Genomic DNA, 22960 nt, shown 5'->3' on the forward strand with positions numbered 1-22960 from the left:
GACAAGTTCTCTGATATGATGAGGCGGCCGAGTCCAGAAGCCAAGGTTGTGCCTGGGATCGATGTACTCGACCAAACCCTTTTCAGCCTTCAGCACGTTGTGCAGGATCTCATCAAATTGCCATTCTCGAAAAGCGGGGTTTAGGAGACGCTCTTTGATCTGTGCGTTTCGGTCTGTTCGATGCTTCTCATAGGCACATTGGAGTTGTTTCTGTTCACGTCGTCAATTTTGATGTTTGCACAGTGGCTCAAACACGGCTTACCGGGTCGTTCTTACACGCCGTGATCAGCTGCTGGAAAGGATTCGCTGGTGCTTCCTGTGCATCTTTGATGGTCATAATTGATTCAGTCCTCACTATTGATCAATTGTTGAGAATAATCCTAAGGCTGCACCCCTTGAAGAGTGGCGATTTCATAACTCGCGGTGAGTAGGTCCGGGCGTAGCGGAGGTCATTTGAGACGATAGCCGGTGGATATATATAGCACTCAATGCTCTCTATCAATCGATGCACCATACCAGACAGCACAACTAACACACAAACCTTCCAAAGGTTTATAAAAAACCAATAGCTCAAGAAGGTCATTTACTGGAGTTTAAAGTAGCCTACTTGTTAAATGTTGTGAAGCTACAATCCACCAATGAGAATGCGAAGAAGTAATGTCGCTCAAAGAAGCGATGAATGTACATCTGAAATTCGATCTCTAGACTACTAGCAGAGGGAGTTTCTACCTTCAAGACTAATCTCGTCACTGGAAACAGCCAAAGAAACATGAAGAGCCTTTCAGGCTCGCCCTCAGTATCAATCAGGCAATAAGGCCACGGGCCCCACCAAAACCCCGCCAACGCGGCTCTCTCTTTGCTCCAAGACACTCATTTATCTCCGAGCTCCCTCTCAAGCCCCAGACAAACCTCCCTCTCTATCCCAAATCACCACCGAGTGTGAAAGCCCCCAACCAAAATGTTGATCAAGTACGTTGCCGACCCTACCCTCCCCACCTACAATTGCATCATCGAGGACCTCGACGCGGAACACCTGAAAGACACACCGCTTACACGGAACCCTTCGCAGAGTCCGCACCCTTACCGGAAAGGAGATCGAGCTTGATATTGAGCCTGACTACAAGGTGAGAGATACCCACTATTTCGCGGAACGAACAGACATGGGACCGTCAAGCTCTAAACGCTACATTTGTCCGCACGCAGCAGCAGCTAATATAAAGCGATGATACTAGGTCTCCCGGATCAAGGAGCGCGTTGAAGAAAAGGAAGGTATTCCTCCGGTCCAGCAGCGTCTGATCTACGGCGGAAAGCAGATGTACGTCACCACGAACTGAAAATACTTGCTAAAACACTCAGGCTGACCTATGTGTGCTAGGGCGGATGATAAGACGGCATCGGAATACAACCTCGAGGGCGGAGCTACGCTGCATCTTGTCCTCGCCCTGCGTGGTGGCTGCGATGCGTAACCAGGTTTGCCGATTAGATACCACCTTTTTTTACAGCAAGAGCAATACGATTTTACATTGATGGTTACCGGCGCATAACTTTGCATTTGAGATATGGGGTAATGGGAATGGGGGCATGAGTGGCCAAGTGGGTTGCGGAGCTGGAACGGCGTGAGGCGCATTCCATAGCTTGGGCTCCTGGATTGTCGACGAGATCTGATCGGGTCATTGTCTTATTGAACAGCTAGGTCGGGCTTAAAGTCACGATCTTGCTCACTCCTACTTGTCCGCATACTATACCCAATCCACACGCTCAAGACCCTATTATATCGACACGAAAGAAGCCCATGGGTCTTCTGTCTAGTGAGAAACCAGTGAAGAATATCATTCGAACTATTCTCGAGTATGTCCAGCATAACACGACATAAGGCCCCAGACCTAAAATCATATCCCTGAACCAAAATGCAAGCCACAGACTGATTCACCACAGACAAAAAGAAACTCACTTAGATCAAACTCCAGAATATGCAATATGTTCACAAGCAACATGCAAGTGGGTAGAAAAGAACGCTAAATGAAAAACAATAATAGAAAGAGTCAAATCTTAAAGCACCCGCTTACGCTTCGGACGAATGAAGATATCGTCTTGTCGCTTGCGAACAACAGCGGGACGGGGGGCATTCGTAGATGTGGAATCAGACGCGGAATCACCGGTGGCTGAAAGTTGAGGCGAGTAGGAAGAAGTCGGGTGAGGCGAGGTTGCCTGACGCTTGGGAATGGGCTTCTTGGCCGGAGAACCCACTTCTCTGGAGGTGACTGGGACCTTTCGGATCTCACCCGCTCCATGAGGCATAGGTTTTCCAGAAGTGAGAGCCCTCAACCGCGCCTCTCGCTCAGCTAACGAAGACCCCTTATCATCACCCTGCGCAACAGGCGCCTTGGCTTCGTCCCTCTTCGGCGCAGACACAGGCACCAGATGATCCTCAATCAAAGACCTCGGTGCCTGCCTAACCTGACTAGCCTTAGTTTTCAAATGCTTAGTCGGCATAGCCAAACTAGTATTCCTCCTCTGCGGTGTAAAGATAGTCGACTTCCTCGGCTGCGCATTAACAACCCTCTGACGAAAACTAGGCCCGATGCCACCGATTCGTCTAGCCCTCGTCCCCGAAATGATCTTCGGCGTCAACCTGGCGCGCTCAGACTGGATACCGTCGATGGCCATCTTCATTTTCTCGGCGTCCGCGTCTAGAGAGCGTTGAACCATTTCGCGCAGGTCGCAGTAGATTTCGTACCATTGGGTTGTTCGTTGGGGTAGGTCGTAGGTATCCCATTGGGGGATATCGCGCTTGATGAATTCAAGCCATATTTCTTGATCTTCGGATGCGATATGTGGGGACAGGAGTTCCATGGTGTGCTGGGGGGTGGAGTTGAGTTAGGGAGTGGTCTCTTTATGAAGTTTAGCTGTAGGTGGTTGGGTCTGACGTACCAGTTTCTCTGGGTTGTCGACTTTCAGTAGGATGGGGCGAGCTAGGGCATAGGGGAGGCTGCCGATGTCGTTTAGTACTGCATGTAGAGGAATGTATTAGTAGGTGTTTGTATATAAACCGATTGTTGTCTGGTGTGCTCACCTTTGACGTGTTTGATCGCTGTGGCCGTGGCCAGGTGTTTGAGTGACGGGGCTGGCATGACGGCTTATAACGGTAGAAAGCTCGACCGGAGTTTACAGCAATGAAGATGTCACATTGAAAGATGAAAGCGTAATCGAAGGGACAAGGTAGACAGCTCTTAGACTCGGGGTGTAGGGAAGCAAATAGACACCTTGAGGCAAGTGCTGCGGGACGGCGGATCCCCGAGCTTCGGGTGGGTCCTCATCGGTGTGTGATTTGCAGCCTTAAAGGGATATTCATATCTCCCTTGGTTTTATAGGCAGACTCTCTAATGCATTACCCAGAAGTAATATAGCCCAAGTTACGCTAGTGTTGCCCTGTTCCAAGGGGCAAGGGCTACATGATGCGAATGGTAAAAAGGGTCGTAGTCAATCATAGAAGGACCGTTGCGAAGAGAATCGAAATTGAGACGAACGTCAGCCAAAATCGAGGATTTTGTGCAAGCATCATTAGCGAGGATCTACACTACTAAGCGTTACAATCTTCCAAATCTCTCGGATATTTTCTTGCTCGAATTATGAGACTCAAGCACGTGAGGCCCCTCGTGCAAACACAGCAAACAATTACGATCATGAGGGGCTCTCCCTGATATCACGATTTCCTATGATTCGGATTTCCAATCAATTAATTGAAAAGAACAGAAAGGTACGTCTCATGTTCGAACCGATTTGATATTGCCAGCGCTGCATATTCTATTGGAGAAGATGCCGTCATGCATACATAGCATGCAGCTCTCTGAAGCTCACGACTGACCCCCGAACAGATCAATCACAATGCCTCGCTCCCAGCTTGAGATTACGACCTCTTCGGTCATCCGCCTCGTCAAGGAGGAGGCCTCTTACCACCGTGAACTGCAGCAGCAGACTGAGCGCCTCGCCAAGATGGAGAAGGACGAGAGCAACGAAGACGAGAACAAGGAATACGTGTTGAGACAGGAGGTATGTTGAGACTGTTAATCCTTTTATTTAGATCTTTGACTAATTTATTTCAACAGCGTCGGGCTCTGGAGGAGACCAAGAAGGTCATGCCCACTTTGAAGAAGAAGATTGTCGAGACCGTGGCTGACCTGCAGAACCTCATTGTGAGTCCAGCCACAGCCGAAACATAGTGGATGCGTTATACTAATTATCTTTGCAGACCGAGGAGGGCCAGAAGGGATCTGAGAGCAATGTCGAGCACATCACTGCCGCCAAGGAAGCCATCGCCCAGGCTAAGATCGCAGAACGTGAAGTGTCCTAGGATATGAAGTTTTAATACCCAAAAGCAATCAAAGTTCAAAACTCAATTCAAAATGCATAGAATCTAGACCCGAATGACCAACGCCTTGGTAAACCTAACACCATGCTAGTAATGTACACGCGTAGAGAATGCTCATGAGATATCCATCTTCTCGCGGTAGTCCGGCAGCTCCTCGCCTTCTTCTAATTCCGATTCCTCCCCCTCCTCTACTTCACCCTCATCCACCATATTCGTATCCTCTGCAGGTGATTTCCCTTCAGCTGTAGTCACCTGCCGCAATGGCGAGACTCCCCGGACATTGCCAGCGGTCTTGTCAATACCTAGCCGGCTCTCATCCTGGATCTGTCCAGAAGGTGTCGCACTATCCTCAGGACGCGGACTGTTAGGTCCGCTAGTCTTGCCCTTGGAGCCAACATCACCATCATCCCCATCCTGGTCTTCCTGCATACCCTCCCGCCGCTCAACCTCCTCCTTCTCATCGCGTATCAACCGCCGCAGCTGCATGCCCTCCTCCACAATACGACCGAATTGCTCGCGTCGCTCGGTCCAAGTCTCAGCATAATCCTTACTCTCCTTCTCCAAATCAGCAATCTCAATTTGCAGCTTTTGCAGATTCGCTTGTTGATCCTCCCGCGGCTTCAGCAGACGATTGCTGGTAATCTTCTCTGCAAGCTCATCATAGCTCTTCCGCATAGCAAGAACCCTCTGTGCCTCCTCGAGCTGCGTGCGCAACTCATTCGTGTTCTCCCGGACAGAGTGCATCGTCTCCAGAATGCGGAGCTTCTCAGTCGCGTAGCGTTGGCGCTCTTGTTCGTTACTGGTGAGAAGGAACTGAATGCGAGCAATGCTTCCTTCAAAGGCGGCGAAGTCGAGGGTCACATCGTCGCGGAAATGGCGCCATTCTTCCAGGCGCTTTTGCTTTTGGGCTTCGGCTGCTGCGGTCGCATCGGGGTCGGCGTCTTCGGGGGGTGGGGTGAGCGTTTGTGAGGGGGAGACGACAAATGATTCAGGGTTCAGGAGGCGCTTGGAGATTCGCTTGAAAGGCTTTTCTTCGACGTTGAGGAGGCGCGACTTATGGAGCGCATCTGCGGGAATGTTAGTCTGGGAGCTGGGTGATTGGCTGCGATGAAATGGACCTTCTTCTGGCTGGCCCAGCAGGCCGTAGGAAGCCATAATTGAGATATAGAGATTGGAGGCCTCAAGATACCTCAGGGCTGAAACGGAGGAGTCGACGCGTAGGGAGAGGGGGGTGAAAGGTGACGTGGGGAGAATAAGAAAAGTCAAGGTGAGCGGTCTGCCGCCCGTTAACTCTAAGCTGCTTCCCCAGACAATCGAGGAATGAGGAACGTTCACTCCACTTGTCCGCGATCCACCGTGATTTATACCTAGGGATTCATCGATATTTTTGCTGTGACCGAGTTGGTAGCTCGCTACAGACTTTACTCGAGAATGCCCAGCTGAAACTACGCCTCCGTCCTTGACCAGCGCGTCTGCTATCCTCGTGACTGGGTACCCTTGCGCTTTGCGGACTGCACCCTGATGGAATTTGCTGCCTGGGTATTGTCGACTGGCTTCTCGGTTGCTCGGTCGTCTTTACCCTTGCTGCGTGCGTTTCCGCCACCGACATGACGGAACTGTACTCGGGGCTCCACGTGGGCCAACGGTTTACCTCCCTGGAAGATTTCAAGACGGTCATACGAAGTATATCGGTCAGACAACATTGGGAGCTTCGGGTGATTCGAAGCAATAAAAAAAGTGTGGTTATTGGCTGCCGTTCTGGGGCCAATTGCTTCTTTCGCGTGGTCTGTCGGTCGAACAAGAACTCGACCTACATCACCAGCCTTCAAGACAACCATAGTTGCCGACGGGGTGAAGCGACAGCGGGCATGACTCCTGCGCGCTCTGAAGCCTCGCATGTGCGGTTCTTGCTTAGTGAAATACCCAAGCTGTTCGACATGAACACCAGGATCAAAGGCCAGGAGGTCGTCGACGCTGTCAAGCGATACCACGGATATGACATCTCTATGAGACAGGCTCAGCGCGCATTGACAAAACTGCAGCCACGGCAAGCAGATAGCCAAGGCGAGCAGTCACTGGATCTGGATATGAGTGCCGTTGATCAGCACTCACCTGCGCACTCTCAGCCTGAATCGCAAGCAAGTGCAGGGCCAGCATACCGTGACATATCGGAGAATCGCTGGATGCAAGAGCCTTTGCAACCACCACTGATTGACGATACTTCTGTGGATCCAACCGAGTCCTCAACCAACCACTCCAATGCACCAGCGGCAGCTCAATCTATCCGGTCATCTCAGATAGCACAAGCGCCGGGCCAGTCTGTTCTGGGAAACCCACGCCCTATAACGGTATCCCAATCAGGCGTTGGATACTCAGCAGGTCCTGCTCTACCAATCGCGGCCCCAGGGCACCCTAAACCCTCAGACTATACGCAACGCAACGACCACGGCGTCCCGCAAATGGTGCTTACGAATTTCAAGATTGAATTTACTTGCACGACCTGCGGCTCTCTGAACCAGAGCTTTTTTCCCAACCAGGGCAATGTTACAGGAGCTGGCTACATGCCTCACCCCTCCGTGCCAAACCAGAGCGCTGTCACGAGACATCCAGGTCCTGCTCCCCCGAATGGACCAGGGACTGGCAGCCACGAAGTTGCTGAAGATGGCGGATACGCTATCAGTGCACTGAGCGCCCGCGACATGCATAATGCATGGGCTGCTGGTGGACTAGGGGTTCCTATTGATCCGAGTAATACCTAGGGCTTGATCCTCAAAATCAGATCATGCAACTACGGGATCCCATTTCTTGTTACCGCAAGAGGCCACTTCAGCCCGATCGTAAGCAGCATCGAATGGCAGATTCCGGAACCCAATGGCTGTGAGAAGATGCTGGTCCTCAGGGATATGCTTCATGTCTATCAATTTGGGCCAAGGTTTCCTCAACAGAAGTCCAAAACCTGGATTACTCGCAAGATGTTAGACTTTGCATGGTTGACACTTGTTTCACATACTCTGGATAAAAGCAGAGTTCAAACAGTTACGATAATGACGAGACACGATATTGGATGTTGATTGATTCCCCTTCTTTCCTTGATACCAGTTTTGAGTCAAACATCTTTTCCCCTCGATATTTAACTAGTTTTCATCCAGCTTTCTGATGGCGTTTTGCTTTGAAATTGATGTCACCTACCCTTACTACCGATTGCTTCAGACATGAACTTGATACTCGACACTAGGTCCAAATTGGCTTCCAATCATATATCACCGGCTACTATAGCCTTAGGACGTATAACTAAATCGGACTTAATGAATCATGCCTAGGCTACCCTTGGATTTTCCGGTTTCGAAGGGAAAACACTGCGTTCGGGGGCCCGCTTCTCCACATTTTGCACGCTGATCTTCCCCACCCCCAGGATCTCATCACTTACATAGCTAGACAATTCGCTTAGAATTACACGAAATACGTGGACTCTATCACCAAAGGAGTGATGCACGGACATAGTTTCATTCGAACCAGTCCAAGGCCATCGATCGCTCGGACAAGGCTCCCGGTCCCGCCAATACGAAGCACCCAGCTCTTCATAGCTCACAGCCATGGGGTTACAAATATTACTTAGCAGTGACCATGGGCCTTGAAACCCCAAATTTCCAAGCCTGACTCCTCACTTAGTTTACATTGAGCCCACCGGCTCGGCTAAAAACATTCACCAATCAATTCACAAAGCTCATTCGACTCTTCCCCACGGGCATACTCAGCGTCGATCATGGGACTGCCAGACTAGACCTTTAAATCCCTGCGAGTCAAGCCCGACTCCGCATGGCCCCACAAAGTAATGTGCAATGGGGGCGTTCAAGCTGCGCCAGCTCGAGGACGGTAGTGTCCGGCTCGTTTTGCAATTCTCCTATAACCCCTAGACGTGCTACACCACTGAGAGCCTAGATTTCCCGATCTATCAGGCCAAAGCGTGATAAATTGGTATTTATTATCTTTGAGGATTCGATATTCATTTTGCTTCAGAGAACCTAAAGGTGGAAAATCTACTAGCACGATGGCTGAGAATCAGAAGAGTGGCCTTCGGCTCCATTGGAAGTCGCTCGCGGCTTGCTCGTTGATTTCAATGTCGCCGTTTCAGTATGGTGTTGATTTCACGCTTATTGGGGGGTTTCAGGCAATGGTTGGGTTTTTGAAGGTGACGATTTCTTCTTGCTGCAACTTCATTATACGACAGATCTGATGTTTGTTTTCTGCAGATTTTTGGAGAAAAGGATGATGAAGTTTCACTTGGATGGAATATTCCTTATGAGCGCCAGCAATTGATTTCGTCGCTGATGACACTCGGTGCTTTTGTAGGTTCATGCTCGGCAGGTATGATGCACATCACCAAGCTTTGATGCGAGAGCTGACAGAAGTTAGGACCGATTTCAACATTTATGGGCCGGAAAAGTGCTCTTTATGTCTCAGTTCTCTTGATCTATGTAGCCAACATTGTAATGATGACCACAGACACCATCGCTGGTCTCTACGCTGGTCGTTTAGTTATCGGACTGGGTAACGGGCTCCTGATGACGTTTTCGCAGCTCTACATTCAGGTAGATCCACTCCATATTAATCGATCAGCACCAGACAAAAAGACTAAGCAAATCTTCCACAGGAGTGTTCCCCAGCCCGCTACCGTGCCCTAATGCTGGGCGCCTTCCAATTCTGGACCTCCTTCGGCTCCCTCCTCGGCACTGTTATTGATAATTTCACGTCTAAGATAGACGGCAAGAACAGTTACATCATTCCTCTTGGTGTGGTGTTCATCATTCCTGCATTCTTATGCGCAGGCATGTTCTTTATCCCAGAATCCCCACGCTGGCTTCTACAACAAGGAAAGACTGAAGAAGCTCGCAAGGCCTTGGTGTGGTTGAGACCGGATCAGGAGACAGCGGGGAAGGAAATGGAGGATATCCAGCATGCGATTGAGTTGGAGCATAACCTTGCTAGCGGTACTTCGGTTTGGGACATGTTTGCGAATCCTGTTGATCGTCGGAGGACGATACTGGCTGTTGCTGCTATTAGTACGCAGGCTGCTTCTGGCGCTATGTATATGATTGGTAAGTGTGGAAAAGACTGATTGAAATATGGCTTTGGGTGCTTTGAATGACGCTGACAGCTTGCGAACAGCATATGGAACATATTTCTTTGAGATGGCCAATGTTGGAAACGCTTTCGAGAACAGCTGCATTCTCACCGCGGTGGGCGTGGTGGCTATTTTGATCAATCTTGCCGTGGTCACGAGAATCGGTCGCCGGAGACTATTTTTGACTGTCGGGCTTATTTTCTGTGGCTTCAGCCAGCTAATCGTGGCTGCGGTTTATACTGTCCATCCGGGAACCCAGGCCACAGGCAAGGCGATTATTGGACTATCCGTGCTCTTCATCTTTGGTTATAATGTAAGTGGACTCCGGTAAGTGCGGGCTTGGCCCAGCGGTGTATCTGACTCCTAATATAGGGAATGATCTCAACTTACGCATGGGTATCGGGCGGTGAACTTCCGTCTCAACGACTTCGATCTTACACATTTGGATTCGCTGCAGCTATTGGGTTCTTGGGAGCAGTAAGTATTTCAGCAGGAAATAATACACAACCACAGAAACTGACCCGTGTCACTCAGTGGCTAACTACATTCACCGCACCGTATTTCATCAACCCCGGTTCGCTTAATTGGGGGTAAGAAAAATCCAATGCCCCAATAACCATTCGCAGCCTAGACTAACACCTCAACTCAGACCAAAATATGGCTATATCTGGTTCCCATCTTGCCTCATTTCAGCAACATTTATCTTCTTCTTTCTACCAGAGGTCAAGGGCCGTACGCTCGAGGAAATTGATGAAATGGTCAGTCCCAGTCTTTTTATATCTTCTTTGTGTCACTAACGATAGTGTCTAGTTTGAGCAACGCCTTCCTGCCCGCAAGTTTGCCTCCTATAAATGCGTTGGCCCGGCGGCGCTAGAGGCACGGCGTAAGGAGTCGAGGAGTTTGAGTGACGATGCAGGTACGAGGGCTTCTGCTGACTCGGAGAAGGGTACTACTGAGTTTATTGAGGGAAAGGTGTGAGATGAGCGACTGAAAGAGAGTATGTGTTGTCATCATCGTGTGGATGGCCGTAATTTCTAGGAAGATATTTGCTCAAATTGTACTCCCAAAGGAAGTGCTTCAGATGTTGAATGTTCCAATGGTATCAAATATGTGATTACAATTGCGTTATCTAAAAAATCCGACTGGGAATGATGCTTGCAGTAACGAAGAATTAGATATCCAAAGAAGAAATCTTGTCAAAGCCAACATCACAGAGGGCGAGGATGTGTTGTTTTGACCAGGTACCAAAGAAGTGGCCTTGAGGAAGCCAGATAGCGAGCTGAAGTATTTCTATTGGAGAATCTCAAAAACTGGATGCCTACATGTAAGCCTTAGGTTCTCTCACACACCGTGATCTCAACCTGGGAAATATCACAGTCGAGGATGCAGTACTGGTGGGAATTCTTGATTGGTAATTTTCTGCCTATCTTCCGGTGTGGTATGAGTATATTCCCACTTCCTGGAGATGAACTGAGCAGGATGTGGAATGGAAGAAGCTGCTTCAAGAGCATTTAACTATGCACAGTGATGGACACGAGGACGCAAAGCCTTCTGGACAATCTGCATCATTTGAGAAAGTATCCCAACTTAGACGAAAGGGGCAGAGAAGCTTTAGAAAATTTGTCTTCGAGTGGGGATGCTCAGTGATTCATTAGAACTGCAGGTGTCACCAAGAGGATATTGCAAATCACAAAAAGGACTGAATTACTCAAATAAACAGCTAAAGACAAGGACAAGACTTAGGACTTAATTCACTTCCACCAACTTCCCAAACCTCTCCTCCGCATTCTTCTCCGCATCGAACCTGAAAATCCAATCCTCCCTCGGAAGCTGAATAGACTCCGGATCCTTAGAAACCTCATCCCAATCCGCCTTATGCCACATATCTCTCGTAGTCTCACCTGTCTTTTGCACTGCTCTCACGCGCTCATACCTGCGATCCTACATGTCAAAACGTGCCAAGAATTGCGAATCGGACCAGGGGTTACCTACCGAATGTCTTGATAAGCCCGCACGGAGGCTGGCACATTATCCTTACCACCCCGCTTCAGACACACAGCCAGCACCACTCCATCTTCCATTGCCTGTGTCGCACCTTGGGCGGACGTTGGAAGAAACGGGTGTGCCGAGTCACCGAGAAGGGCGATTCGGCCGTGGTCGCTTACCCATCGAGGGAGAGGGTCGCGGTAGACAAGTTTCCAGTCAACGACCGAGGGTGTTTTTTCTACGATGGCCTTGCAGATTGGGTCCCAACCCTCGATTACTTTGTATACGTCTTCGAGGTTGCCGGGGAAGGACCATGATTCTTCGATGTCGGCTTCATCCTGGTTGACATTCGTTTAGCTGGTTAACTGGGGCCGGGAGGTGAGAGACCACAAACTTTGTGTGTTAAGACCCAGCAGCAGTCTTGTCCATTCTTGATGGTAGAGAATAGGAAGTGGACATCGGGTCCGATCCAACCGTTGAATGTATCGCCGTTTTCGCAGAAATGCTTTGTGCGTGGGTCACGGATCATGTCCTTGTTGGAGAACCTGGTTGAGTCAAGTTGTGAGACTATAAAGTTACATTTGATCAAGATGTTGAACTCACCATGCTCGGAATACAGCGTATCCACTGGACTTGGGCTTGTCGTTGTAGCCCAGCACGAGCTGTCGTGCCTTAGAGCGGACCCCATCTGCGCCGACCACCATATCTGCAGTAACCTGAAGAAATGTCAGACCCAAACATCTCATAAGAAACTGGCGAAACCCACTCTCTGGCCACTTTCGAGAACAATTTCAGCTTGATCCTCATCCTCGAAATACTCAATCACTCTCTGACCGAGATGAATCGGGATACCCAGTTCGTCTTTGGCATAATTGAAGATAATTGTGTGCAATTCCCCTCGGTGACCGTTGAAGGCAGGCGATGTTGGATCGTATTTGGGAGTAGGCTGCGTATGAACGAGTTCACCCGTCCATTTATGAATTTTGAAGCCATGATTCTCCAAATTGATGCTGAGTGGTCTCAGACGCTCTGCAATGGCGCCGTCAGACCAGCGACGAAAGATTCGGCCGGCGTTGGGTCCGAAGGAGATGATGTCTCCCAGCGACTTGAGCTCTGTATTGAGTTGTAAGGGCTGTTTTAGTTCAACTCCTGTCAGTTTTACTAACCAGGAAAGGACTCATAAATTTCCACACTATGTCCCTGGCGATGACACTCAATCGCAGCAGTCAAACCGCCGAATCCTAAGATTCTTAAGTGAATGAACACAGAAACTGGTCTGGTCACATACCAGCACCGACCACAACCACCTCGATTCCAGTCGGCTTGACAAGCTCGCCATTCTCGGGTTCAGAAGCTGACATGATTGGTAATATGTGTTATGAAGATAGTTTACAAGAGATAATAGACACAGAACTTTTTCGAAGAGCCAGTGCTTTAAATCTGGCCAATACTGCATGCATGACCTTACCCCCAAGGAACTGGAATAACCCCGAGTCTCCACGGAATCAGCCAGATTCCAACTGCCGGCGACTATGCTGAAAGCAGCACCGGATCAGGGCTCGGCTTCTTTTGCCGATTCTCATCGCCAATGAACATTCAAGGTGCACGTCACAGAGGGACAAGTGGAGAGCTCTCTTGCGGGGCCCCAGGTGTCTCTGAAACAAAGTGAATCTAGATGGCAACGCCCCGCACCCCGCAGATACTAGTGTCATTTGACATTCCTCAATCATGTGAATTATTGAAGATCGATTCGTTAATGTGTAGGTGGGAATTGTATCGCTTGTGGGGCCATGAAATGCCATGAACTGGGCTTTTGCGGGGTTCCCGTCGAGCGCTGCGGCGCTCGAAATGGCAGTGTCGATGCGGGTGAAAGCCAATGGATAAAGTAGAGCCAAGGGGACGATTCTAGAGATCAGTAACCCCCCAAAGAACAATATGGCTACGTCTCATCTTGAGTACAACGAGAAGACCTCGGCGACAGAAGTCGCTAGTGTTTTTGCTAGTCACATTCGCGACAAGAATGGTAAGTGAGTCGATTCTATAGTTACACGAAGTATAAAATTAACAGATAAAAGTGGTGATTACCGGTGTTGGACCCAATAGCCTGGGCGAAGCTCTTGCTCTAGCCATAGGGAGCCAGAAACCCAGAAATCTGATCCTAGCATCACGCACGAAGGCCAAAGTGCAAGAAGTCGCTGCAAAAGTCCAAGATCTTTCGCCGGAGACCTCAGTTGAAGCTGTAGTTTTAAACCTTGCTTCTCAGAAATCCATTCACGAAGCGGCGTCAAAGATCCAAAGCCTGGTCGACCGAGTTGATACTCTGATTAACAATGCTGGCATGATGGTGCTGGAACGAGAAACCACCGACGAAGGCATCGAAGTCCAGTTTGGAACGAATCATGTTGGTCATTTCTTGTTTACAAATCTGCTTATACCGCAGTTGAAGAATGCTGCCAAAGTCTCTGGGCCTGGGTCAACCCGCATCATCAATGTGACCAGTGCTGGCCATCGGCTGTCGCCTGTTCGCTTTAGCGATTATAACTTAGAAGGGAAGGATGTTCCTATTGATGAGAGGCCACCTGACGGACTGCCTCCCATGTTCAGCACGACAGCTGAAGGCTATAACGGATGGCTGGCTTACGGACAGTCCAAGACAGCCAATATCCTGTTCACAGTGTACTTGTCCCAGCACATGGCTTCTTCTGGAATTGTTTCCTACGGCGTGCATCCCGGATGTGAGTCGGTCATTATTTTGCTTGATTGGTACTAACAACGAGGTAGCAATCTGGACTGGGCTGAGCCGGGGCCTTGATGATATTGGATACGAAACTATGTCGAAAACAAGCAGTTTTTGGAAGAACGCCGACCAGGGTGCTGCGACTATGCTTGTGGCCGCTTATGATCCTGCGCTCAAAGGTAGGAAGAATCTTAATCCCTTTCCATGCCCACTTTAACTTACCTGAGCTAGCTGTCTCCGATCCATCGGAGGTGTATCTCAGTGATTGCCAGTTCGCAAAAACAGCACCTCACGCAGTTAATATGGATTCTGCTGAGCGGTTGTTCCATCTTAGCGAGAAGTTGGTTGGCATCAAGTTTGCGCTTTGATATCACGCCCTACCGGCAGTATCGGAAGCTCCGATGTAATGGCATCTTGCTGAATGCAGAAGCACTTACATGGTCTGGACCTCAATCCTAGATAGTGAAGAACATTACACATCAATTATCTCACCGCTCCCCGTAACTCCCCAGGATTCTAGAACCGTCAAAGCACTAATAATGGACCTGTCACTGTCGCGTGAGACTTTCTCCGATGACTAACTACCGATCGGAGGTCCGAAGTGGCGGATCCGCAATTTTTGCTGCGCACCAACCACATCGACGATGACGCAGAATTGAGCCGACGGCTTTCTGGATCGACGCCCACCGGTAGTCAATTAGGTCAAGATGCAGGGCTTTTTCGACCCCGTCGGAGCCATTTCCGACTCTAATCTTGTTTACGCGGAGGCAGTCTCCAATCGATGTCCAGATAACTTGCCGATGAGCCGGATTGCACTAATGGCTGCAACATACTGGAAAAAAAAATCACCCTTTGTTCCTGGTTCATATATGATCTGGTATCCACCTCAAAATTGCATTCCAAAGGTGTCATCTGTCTCATCTCTCATCTGTCGCGTGTATACCCACGATTTAACTTTCGGCCGAGCATTCTTTCTTTCAGGCTTTCGCAATCAAGTTGCGTACTTTGGAATTTGTGATGTGCCTTGATACCTTCTTAACTCCAAGATAATAAGACGAGTCACCCTGGTCTTAACATTCCAAACTCATCATGAATAGACAACGTGAGGCCGAAAAGGCCCTTCACGACCAAACCAACATCCTACCCTTCGGACAATTGATGGTAGTTTTCACTGGTCTAGCCATCTCGCTGTTGATCACTATGGTCGACCAGAATGGAATCAGTGTCACATTACCAACGATTGCCCGCGATCTAGGAGCCGCAGATACTATTTCCTGGGCCGGAACCTCATCTCTGATCGCCAATACTATGTTCACGGTACTATACGGCCGGCTATCAGATATCTTCGGTCGAAAGATCGTTTACATCTCAGCTTTGTGTTTACTTTGCATTGCCGATTTGATTTGTGGTCTCTCAGTTAGTCCGGCTATGTTCTACGTTTTCCGTGGCTTGGCCGGTGTTGCTGGTGGCGGTGTCACATCTCTCACGATGATCATTGTCTCAGATATCGTCACTCTCGAAAAGCGTGGCAAGTACCAGGGTATTCTCGGTGCTTCTCTCGGCGTGGGAAACATTATCGGTCCGTTCCTGGCTGCCGCATTTATCGAGAAGTCAACGTGGCGAGGCTTCTTCTGGTTGATCTCGCCCTTGGCTGCGTGCTCTGCTGTTGTGGGGTACTTCCTTATCCCGAACAACGCTCGCAAGGATAGCTTCCGGAAGAATATACGCCGGATTGATTGGTTCGGTGTTTTTGCTTCGTCTCTTGGAATCATTTTCATTTTGATTCCCATTTCTGGAGGCGGGTCTTATTTCAACTGGGACTCTGCGATGGTGATTAGTATGCTTGTCATCGGAGGATGTTCTTTTGTTGCATTTTTTTTCATTGAGTGGAAGGTGGCTGCACTTCCAATGCTTCCAGGTATGTTGTTATTTCAATGGTCTACGGAAACGGCCTTGGCTGACTGGAATATAGTCCATTTCTTCAAGAACAAGGTCATCTCGGCTCTGTTCCTGCAGAGTTTCCTACTCGGAGCTGTCTACCAGTCATATCTCTACTACCTGCCGCTTTATTACCAGAATGGACGTGGCTGGTCTCCAATTGTGTCAGCAGCACTGACTGCTCCCATGGTGACCTTCCAGTCGATCGCGTCTGTATGCTCTGGGCAGTATATTTCTCGACTAAAACGTTATGGAGAGATTATCTGGGTTGGCTTTGGCCTCTGGACTTTGTGAGTCTTATCTAATTGACCGTTTTGTGTGCGATTTGATTCTAATAGTTTCTTACAGGGGTGCCGGCTTGACTCTTCTCTTCGATGCCCATACTCATCCAGCTGTTATCGCAGTTATTGTCGCCATTACCGGCACAGGAATCGGGTTCACTTTCCAACCTACTCTCGTCGCATTGCAAGCACACTGTACCAAGTCCCAGAGAGCCATTTCCATCTCCAATCGAAACTTCTTTCGCTGCATGGGTGGCTCTTGTGGCCTGGCTATCTCGGCCGCCCTCTTGCAAGCAACGCTGCGCTCGACCCTCCCGACGGAATTTTCCTACTTGACGAAGTCATCCTATACCCTACCATCGAAATCAAGCGTCACAGATACCCAGTGGGGAGAAATTCTCACTGCATACTCCAAGGCCTCACACTCCGTTTTCATCCTCCAAGTTCCGCTAATCGGTGTCTGCTTCCTTGCTTGCTGCTTCGTTCGCGATCGGGGCCTCGAGCGGGTTAAAGATCCAGAAGAGATCGAGGAAGAGAAGCGAGCACAGGCTGAAAGGGATGCGGAGGCAGCTCTCGCCGAGTCACAGCCTGTTGAATGGGAGCCAAAGGCCGAAAGCCCCCAGTCTACCGCGACAATTGAGAAACGACACTCAACGTCGACGCTCGCGGAGTCTTCTTTGCCTATCTCACACGCTGAACCGGGGCTGGCAAGTCTAGAAGAAAAGAAAACCACCGAGGGTAGATAGAGGACAGAAGATTTATTGGCGTTTTTATTTGCATCTGATTTGCGTTTCTCTCTGCATGGCGTTTGATACCAAAAAGCACATAGTCATTTTGAAGAATAATACTAGCATCGGAATCAAGATATACCGTGAAAATTGTATCAAAGAACCCCTTCCATCGAGAAACACTTCTTTTAGTGGTAAAATGAGGGTAGCATACAAATGTCTTGGCATTCCCTGCATCTGCCGCGTAGACTTTCTCCCCGACATTCTTCCCTCACGTTCACCCCTCCGACACGGACTCGGACAGTGACGTGATGCGCCCTTGAGCGGCCTTGTAATACCATTCTGAAAATGTACGGGCTTGCACATAGCCCGGCGTCGTCCAGACAGACCAGTCCGGCGTCGAAGGACTACAATCCCCGCAAACGCGGGAGAACGGCGTGCACCCGCTGCAAAACGAGAAAACAAAGAGTAAGTCCACGACCAAAGATTTGGGCTGAAACCCCGAATCTAATCTCTATGATGTAGTGCGACAACGAATATCCAACTTGCTCCAACTGTCAGAAGGCGGGGGTCACGTGCGACAAGTCGAGCGTGCGAGAAGATGGTGACCGCGAGAACGAGTGAGTTTACTTGAATGCGATCTTGAGTGTATGAAATGCAAATTTCCTGACTTGTGTCCAGTTACACACGCGCTCTTGAAGAACGGGTGGCGTTTCTCGAGGGGAAACTGGGCCACGAGTCGATCACTGGCCAGAATGTCGGGAACGTCGGGGGCTCAGTCTGGTCACCCCAAGGAGGCCAAGCAACGCCTCGAGCAGCTTCCGGCCTTGAAACCAACCCAGTGGGCGATATTGTAGGTCTCCTTGCACTGAGCTCATCTGAAGCCCCTGCCTATGTTGGCTCAAGCTCTGGCCTCTCCCTAGCCGCCAATCTGGGCGAAATGGTCCAAACCAGTGTATGGAACCAGTTCATCTCCAGGATGCAAGAACAGCAGGCTGCATCATATGCTGGACAAATTCAGAATCCTCCTGGGGGACCGCCTGGGATACCGAGGCCTGAAAGCTGTGCGCGTATTCGAGATCGCCCTAAGAGAATGGAAGAGCTTTTGCCTGCCAATCTAGAGCCTCCATCCAATGAGATGGGATCAAGAATACTTGATACATATTTCCAGCGCTTACACTCTCGGTACCCGTTTTTGGACCGCCGGCAAATGTGGCGCATTCACGAGGAGAGAGGGAGGCTGTACAAGACTAAGCGTGAAGAGCTCTCGCAATCTGATCGATTTGCTATCTTCAAGCTAAATATGGTCTATGCCATTGGTGCTACTATGCTTAAATTGAGCGAAAACGAGAAATATTCATATACTGCGCCTGAGGTAATTCCTGTCTTCAGATTATCAATTATTACTCACTGACGAGTTTCTAGCGATACTACACATCCGCACTGCAATATGTACCAACAATGTGCGATGCTCGTTCTGTTGAGAATATCGAGGCAATGGTACTTCTGGTGGTATATCACCTTCGCACAGCCTCCAGTCACGGAATGTGGTACATGATCGGATTAGCCATGCGAACTGCAATCGATCTTGGTCTCCACCGCAAGGCGAACGAGATCAACCTGGACCCATTCACTACTCAAATTCGAAGGCGATTATTCTGGGTAGTCTACTACCTCGAACGAGTTGTATCAATGTCCCTTGGTCGTCCATTCAGCATCTCCGATCGTCACATTGACCTCGACTTACCACTAGACGTGGACGACGACACTTTAGACCCGGCCCTTCTCACAAACCCCCAACCGCATAGCAAGCCAACATCCTTAACCTTCGCAATTTATCTTTTCAGACTCCGCCGCATCGACTCCCGTATCCAACATAAAATCTACCGCGCCGACCGGCCCCTCTCATCCCTTCGCCCAAAGATGGACCCTCTCTACCTCGAACTTGAAGAATGGAAAGAATCAGCCCTCCTCCGCTTCGCCGGTTCAGACCTCGACTACCCAATGCTCCACTACAACCGCGCCGTTAGACTCCTAATCCAACCGTTCCTCCCCCTTCTTCCAATAACAGACCCATACTACCACATCTGTCTCCGCGCCGCCGGCGAAATTTGCCAAACTCACAAACGCCTTCACCAAACTTTAGAATACGGCCACTCCTTCCTTGCCGTTCAAACCATCTTCATGGCCGGTATCACCCTCCTCTACGCCCTCTGGACCCACACAGACCAAGTCTGGTCCGTCCGAATGTCAAACGACATCCGCGCCTGCTCAACAGTTCTCTTCGTGATGGGCGAGCGCGCAGCATGGGTAAAAAAGTACCGCGACGCATTCGAACTCCTAGTCAACGCCGCAATGGAAAAGCTCCAAGGCAACGAAACAGCCCGCAACGCAAATATGGCCGAATTAATGACCGCGCAGCATGGAGGCGTCTCGCTAAACACAGCCGTGCCGGGGATGTCAGCGGGTGAAAAATTCCCGCCTGCGGATCCGACGGGACTCGCGCCGGAGGGGACTACGCAGTATCCGGCTGATGAGGCGGATCATGCGGTTAGAATGGCGTTGCAGCTTGCGCCGTGGATTGATCAGGATCAGAGTGATCCGTTATGGATGCCTGACTTTGAGACCTTGGAGAATCTTTCGGGAAATTTTTGGAGTCATGCTGATACGACCCTGTTTGATGCTTTGTAATTGTTCATGTACAGAGAATAATAATAATTATATGTCTGGGACGTCTGTGAACCAGCTTGCTAAGTCTGGGAGGTCGAATCTTCCTAGGAATCCAAATTCCTCTTGTCCTAGGCCTGTGTCTTCCCAGCTCATGAAGGGGTTGATTGGGGAGTTCGACTCGGTTTCGCGAGAGGTGTGATCTTCGTGTCCTGTAGTCTGAGTTGGGAGCTCATGACCGGATTGGCGTGTTGCTCTCCGCTGTGTTTGGTTCGGGTCTAAAGATATGGTGGTTTCGTTTCGAGCTGCTGGTCTTTTCTTAGCCTCCGAGCGAACATGCAACCCCGTGAAGTTAGGAGACATACCGGTGTAGTTCTGAACAATATGCGAATGCGTAACTTTCAAGAATTGAAGCGAGTTCCGCGCAGAAACACTGAACAAAGACATGACTGAGAGAACTTCTTCGCATTTGCGCCAGCTCTCGTCGACAGTGCGGGCGTCTACTTGGTCGAGTATCGAGTGGCAGGAATACGACATGATCAGGACAAAACCGGCGGTTGACGTATCTTTCCTGAATCAGTTTAAGCTATTTTAGAGCTTGTGGGTCGTGTCAACTTACAGAATCCATTGTACCACCATGCATCCGTCAGAGATGTCCGATACGTTTCGTAGACAAGTGAGACCAACTCCACAGCGGCCGTGACGCATGCAGCTGCACAGTTCACAGACATGGAGGAGTAGATAATGTTTTTATCAGGGCGGGTTGTGCTCTTGTTTGCCTCTTGGCCGGAATTTCTGCTCAGGCCGAGGCGTTCCTCTGAACATAGCTGCGTAAACATGGGTCGGAAAAGCAGGAGCCGGAGATGGATGAATCTGAGACTGTAAGCAATCTAACAAAGCCTGTGAGTTGCGGGAGATTTACCTTGCACGCAGCACATTTCGTTGTCGCTGAAAGATCGATTCTTGGGAGGTAGTTGTGCTGAATGGTGGGTGAGGGCGTGTCCAATTGAGAACTGCAGGGATACTCGCTTCATAGGCGGAAAGCTTATCATCGAGCTCCATGATGACATCCAGACTCTTGTGCTTGGGACCTCTAGGAGACATTGGGCGGTGGTGACGTGAGCTAGATTGCCATGCATTGTAGATCTCTGACAGGATCGACTCTAGGATTTTGTAGAGCTCAATTGTGGAGACGTAGAAGGTCATGTTTCCTGATCGGTGATCGCAGGGTTGTCCGCTTAGCTCGCATGGATCATCTTCTTGTGATTCGGGTCTCATGCCGGGGAGCGGGACGGGCGAGATGTGCGATGTCATGCTTGGCCTGCCATAAGTCATGCTCACGATCCTGGGTTTGTCAGTAGATTCCCTTCAAAAAGTGATGCGGGCCAAGGGTGCTCGTACATATCCATTATGACACATCCATGCCAGGTGCGTCTTCGTATCTCTTTCTCCAACGGCTTGATAGATCGCTGAGACGATTCTTCATGTAGACCAAGACCCTGAGCAACACGACAAGCGACACCGATACTGTTCCAACATCGCATTGGGTAAGGTGTACTTTGAAGTAAGATCGCAATAATGAGTAATGTCTGCACGACTCCAATCGTCCCACAGTCTAGAAGGTCAAGACCAACAAACCGCTTCGCCCGAAGAAAAAATGTATACACGGCAGCTTCGCGCTCCGCGGCAGGGATATCCGAAAAATGACAGCCCAAACCGAAGATAGCATTGAGAGCACAGTGAAAGACAATAGACTGAGGGCCCGAATCATACGAGCCGCCCAGTCCGATGTTGAGCTCGGGTAGCTCGGGTTTCGGCCACTTGCTCGAGCCCCAAAGATTCTCGTATGCTTGTTCAAAGCTCGGGCGGTGGAAGAAGGGGTATAGGCAATGAACTCTTTCCCAGTAACACTCAAGGAGATGGTCTGCCAGGGCTCGAGGAGGTAGAGAAAAGTCGTCGAATTGGAGGCCCAATGTTGAATCGTTACAGTCCTTCCACAGTCCCGTTTCTCGATGGGATGCATCAGGTGCGTCATTTTCCATTCGCTTCAGAGCTTGTAGATACGTCCGGATGGGCATGGAGTCTCTTGCGAGGCGCATAAATGAGGCTGTGGATGAGTTGCCATAATATTGCTCTTGGGGAGAGTCGGTCGCCGCGTCCTCTGCGACAGATATTGCACCCATGGCAGTAACGTTGCCATGTTGATTGAGGGATGGGGAACGGTAGACATTTCCAGATAGCTGCATGGCATCGTAAGAACCCAAAGTCGTCTGCGGTGTGGTACCATCGTATTCGGAAGGCCTCCTGCTGGGCTGGGATGGCTGCAAAGTAGCTAGATTACGAAGCGGTGGTAGGGTCGTCCCGGGTGAAAGAGAAGCCAGCGAAGGATGTGGGCCAGGCACCACGGGAGTTGAGCCTAGCCCAAGAAGCCCCTCCACAGCAACAGAGGTTCTAGACTCCGTGCTCAAGCGATCCACACGAGATTGAGGCTCCGGAATATCGTCGAGTCTCGCTTCCCCGTCAGTGACGCTGTGGGGCGCAGGAGGAACAGCCACACCATTCTGGGAGCATATTTCTTCAAGATCCCGGATTCGACTGTGCAGTACTTTCAAATATTCGTCTTTGCTGGCCGAACGAGCATTTTCAAGTTTGTAAACGCATCGATCGATCGGATAGGATCGTCGTTCGCAAGGCCCACATATCGGCTTGGAGCCGTCACATCGTATTTTCTTTTCTCGGCATGATTCACATGCCAGTGAGACTTTGCGCCGGCGGGGTGTATCTCTCTTGGAAATCCCATGTCTCGAAGACATGATTTTGGAATGACAAGGTGAATTATTTTAGCTCATTGCTTTCCCCAGCATGCCGGGAATGGTACACATCAATCAAGGAGCGATAAGGGGTCACGTATGCCACAGGAACCACGGTTTGCAAGAACAATTCAACAAATGCGGGGCAATAGAGATCCTGAACTGGTGCTAGCCGCTTTGATCCTCTTCAGCTGGAACACATGAATGTTGGGAAGGAAAGAGTGGGCAACGCGATGTCCGGAACGCACCCGAAGATCTCACGTGACATCACAAAGCGCACATGTCGAGAATCCGGGGGTGGAATGATCGAGACACGATTGGA

The 22960-nt window shown here is 49.9% G+C and overlaps 10 protein-coding genes across 10 annotated transcripts; 6 read left to right on the forward strand and 4 right to left on the reverse strand.

Moving 5' to 3' along the window:
• Positions 1-2049: 2049 nt before the first annotated feature.
• Positions 2050-3131, reverse strand: N7443_003044 (elongin A domain-containing protein; the record flags this gene model as incomplete). Its single annotated transcript, XM_056883100.1, has 3 exons — positions 2050-2859; positions 2932-3008; positions 3074-3131. 3 exons carry the CDS (start codon positions 3129-3131, stop codon positions 2050-2052), a joined length of 945 nt encoding a protein of 314 aa, XP_056744941.1.
• Positions 3132-3885: 754 nt separating this feature from the next.
• On the forward strand, positions 3886-4351 carry N7443_003045 (putative tubulin-specific chaperone Rbl2; the record flags this gene model as incomplete). Its single annotated transcript, XM_056883101.1, has 3 exons — positions 3886-4050; positions 4107-4193; positions 4250-4351. The coding sequence occupies 3 exons, from the start codon at positions 3886-3888 to the stop codon at positions 4349-4351; spliced, it is 354 nt and encodes a 117-aa protein (XP_056744942.1).
• Positions 4352-4483: 132 nt separating this feature from the next.
• N7443_003046 (uncharacterized protein) lies at positions 4484-5524 on the reverse strand (the record flags this gene model as incomplete). The annotated part of the gene is made up of 1 exon (XM_056883102.1): positions 4484-5524. One exon carries the CDS (start codon positions 5522-5524, stop codon positions 4484-4486), a length of 1041 nt encoding a protein of 346 aa, XP_056744943.1.
• A 452-nt stretch (positions 5525-5976) lies between these two features.
• On the forward strand, positions 5977-7128 carry N7443_003047 (uncharacterized protein; the record flags this gene model as incomplete). Its single annotated transcript, XM_056883103.1, has 1 exon — positions 5977-7128. One exon carries the CDS (start codon positions 5977-5979, stop codon positions 7126-7128), a length of 1152 nt encoding a protein of 383 aa, XP_056744944.1.
• Positions 7129-8859: 1731 nt separating this feature from the next.
• On the forward strand, positions 8860-10469 carry N7443_003048 (uncharacterized protein; the record flags this gene model as incomplete). The annotated part of the gene is made up of 7 exons (XM_056883104.1): positions 8860-8958; positions 9021-9465; positions 9536-9804; positions 9864-9968; positions 10026-10081; positions 10141-10249; positions 10302-10469. 7 exons carry the CDS (start codon positions 8860-8862, stop codon positions 10467-10469), a joined length of 1251 nt encoding a protein of 416 aa, XP_056744945.1.
• Positions 10470-11237: 768 nt separating this feature from the next.
• N7443_003049 (uncharacterized protein) lies at positions 11238-12838 on the reverse strand (the record flags this gene model as incomplete). The annotated part of the gene is made up of 7 exons (XM_056883105.1): positions 11238-11424; positions 11484-11815; positions 11872-12022; positions 12081-12193; positions 12244-12590; positions 12644-12718; positions 12766-12838. The coding sequence occupies 7 exons, from the start codon at positions 12836-12838 to the stop codon at positions 11238-11240; spliced, it is 1278 nt and encodes a 425-aa protein (XP_056744946.1).
• Positions 12839-13412: 574 nt separating this feature from the next.
• Positions 13413-14582, forward strand: N7443_003050 (Maltose permease; the record flags this gene model as incomplete). The annotated part of the gene is made up of 4 exons (XM_056883106.1): positions 13413-13500; positions 13553-14212; positions 14259-14393; positions 14446-14582. 4 exons carry the CDS (start codon positions 13413-13415, stop codon positions 14580-14582), a joined length of 1020 nt encoding a protein of 339 aa, XP_056744947.1.
• Positions 14583-15303: 721 nt separating this feature from the next.
• N7443_003051 (putative MFS transporter) lies at positions 15304-17179 on the forward strand (the record flags this gene model as incomplete). Its single annotated transcript, XM_056883107.1, has 3 exons — positions 15304-16132; positions 16187-16442; positions 16501-17179. The coding sequence occupies 3 exons, from the start codon at positions 15304-15306 to the stop codon at positions 17177-17179; spliced, it is 1764 nt and encodes a 587-aa protein (XP_056744948.1).
• A 330-nt stretch (positions 17180-17509) lies between these two features.
• N7443_003052 (putative C6 transcription factor) lies at positions 17510-19852 on the forward strand (the record flags this gene model as incomplete). Its single annotated transcript, XM_056883108.1, has 4 exons — positions 17510-17629; positions 17687-17781; positions 17843-18536; positions 18587-19852. The coding sequence occupies 4 exons, from the start codon at positions 17510-17512 to the stop codon at positions 19850-19852; spliced, it is 2175 nt and encodes a 724-aa protein (XP_056744949.1).
• A 27-nt stretch (positions 19853-19879) lies between these two features.
• Positions 19880-22641, reverse strand: N7443_003053 (uncharacterized protein; the record flags this gene model as incomplete). Its single annotated transcript, XM_056883109.1, has 4 exons — positions 19880-20394; positions 20448-20701; positions 20751-21173; positions 21230-22641. The coding sequence occupies 4 exons, from the start codon at positions 22639-22641 to the stop codon at positions 19880-19882; spliced, it is 2604 nt and encodes an 867-aa protein (XP_056744950.1).
• Between the last annotated feature and the right edge of the window lie 319 nt (positions 22642-22960).

The sequence above is a fragment of the Penicillium atrosanguineum genome (assembly GCF_028827265.1).
Source record: "Penicillium atrosanguineum strain IBT 20685 chromosome Unknown utg000002l_segment0_segment0, whole genome shotgun sequence".
In the NCBI taxonomy this organism is placed as follows: domain Eukaryota; kingdom Fungi; phylum Ascomycota; class Eurotiomycetes; order Eurotiales; family Aspergillaceae; genus Penicillium; species Penicillium atrosanguineum.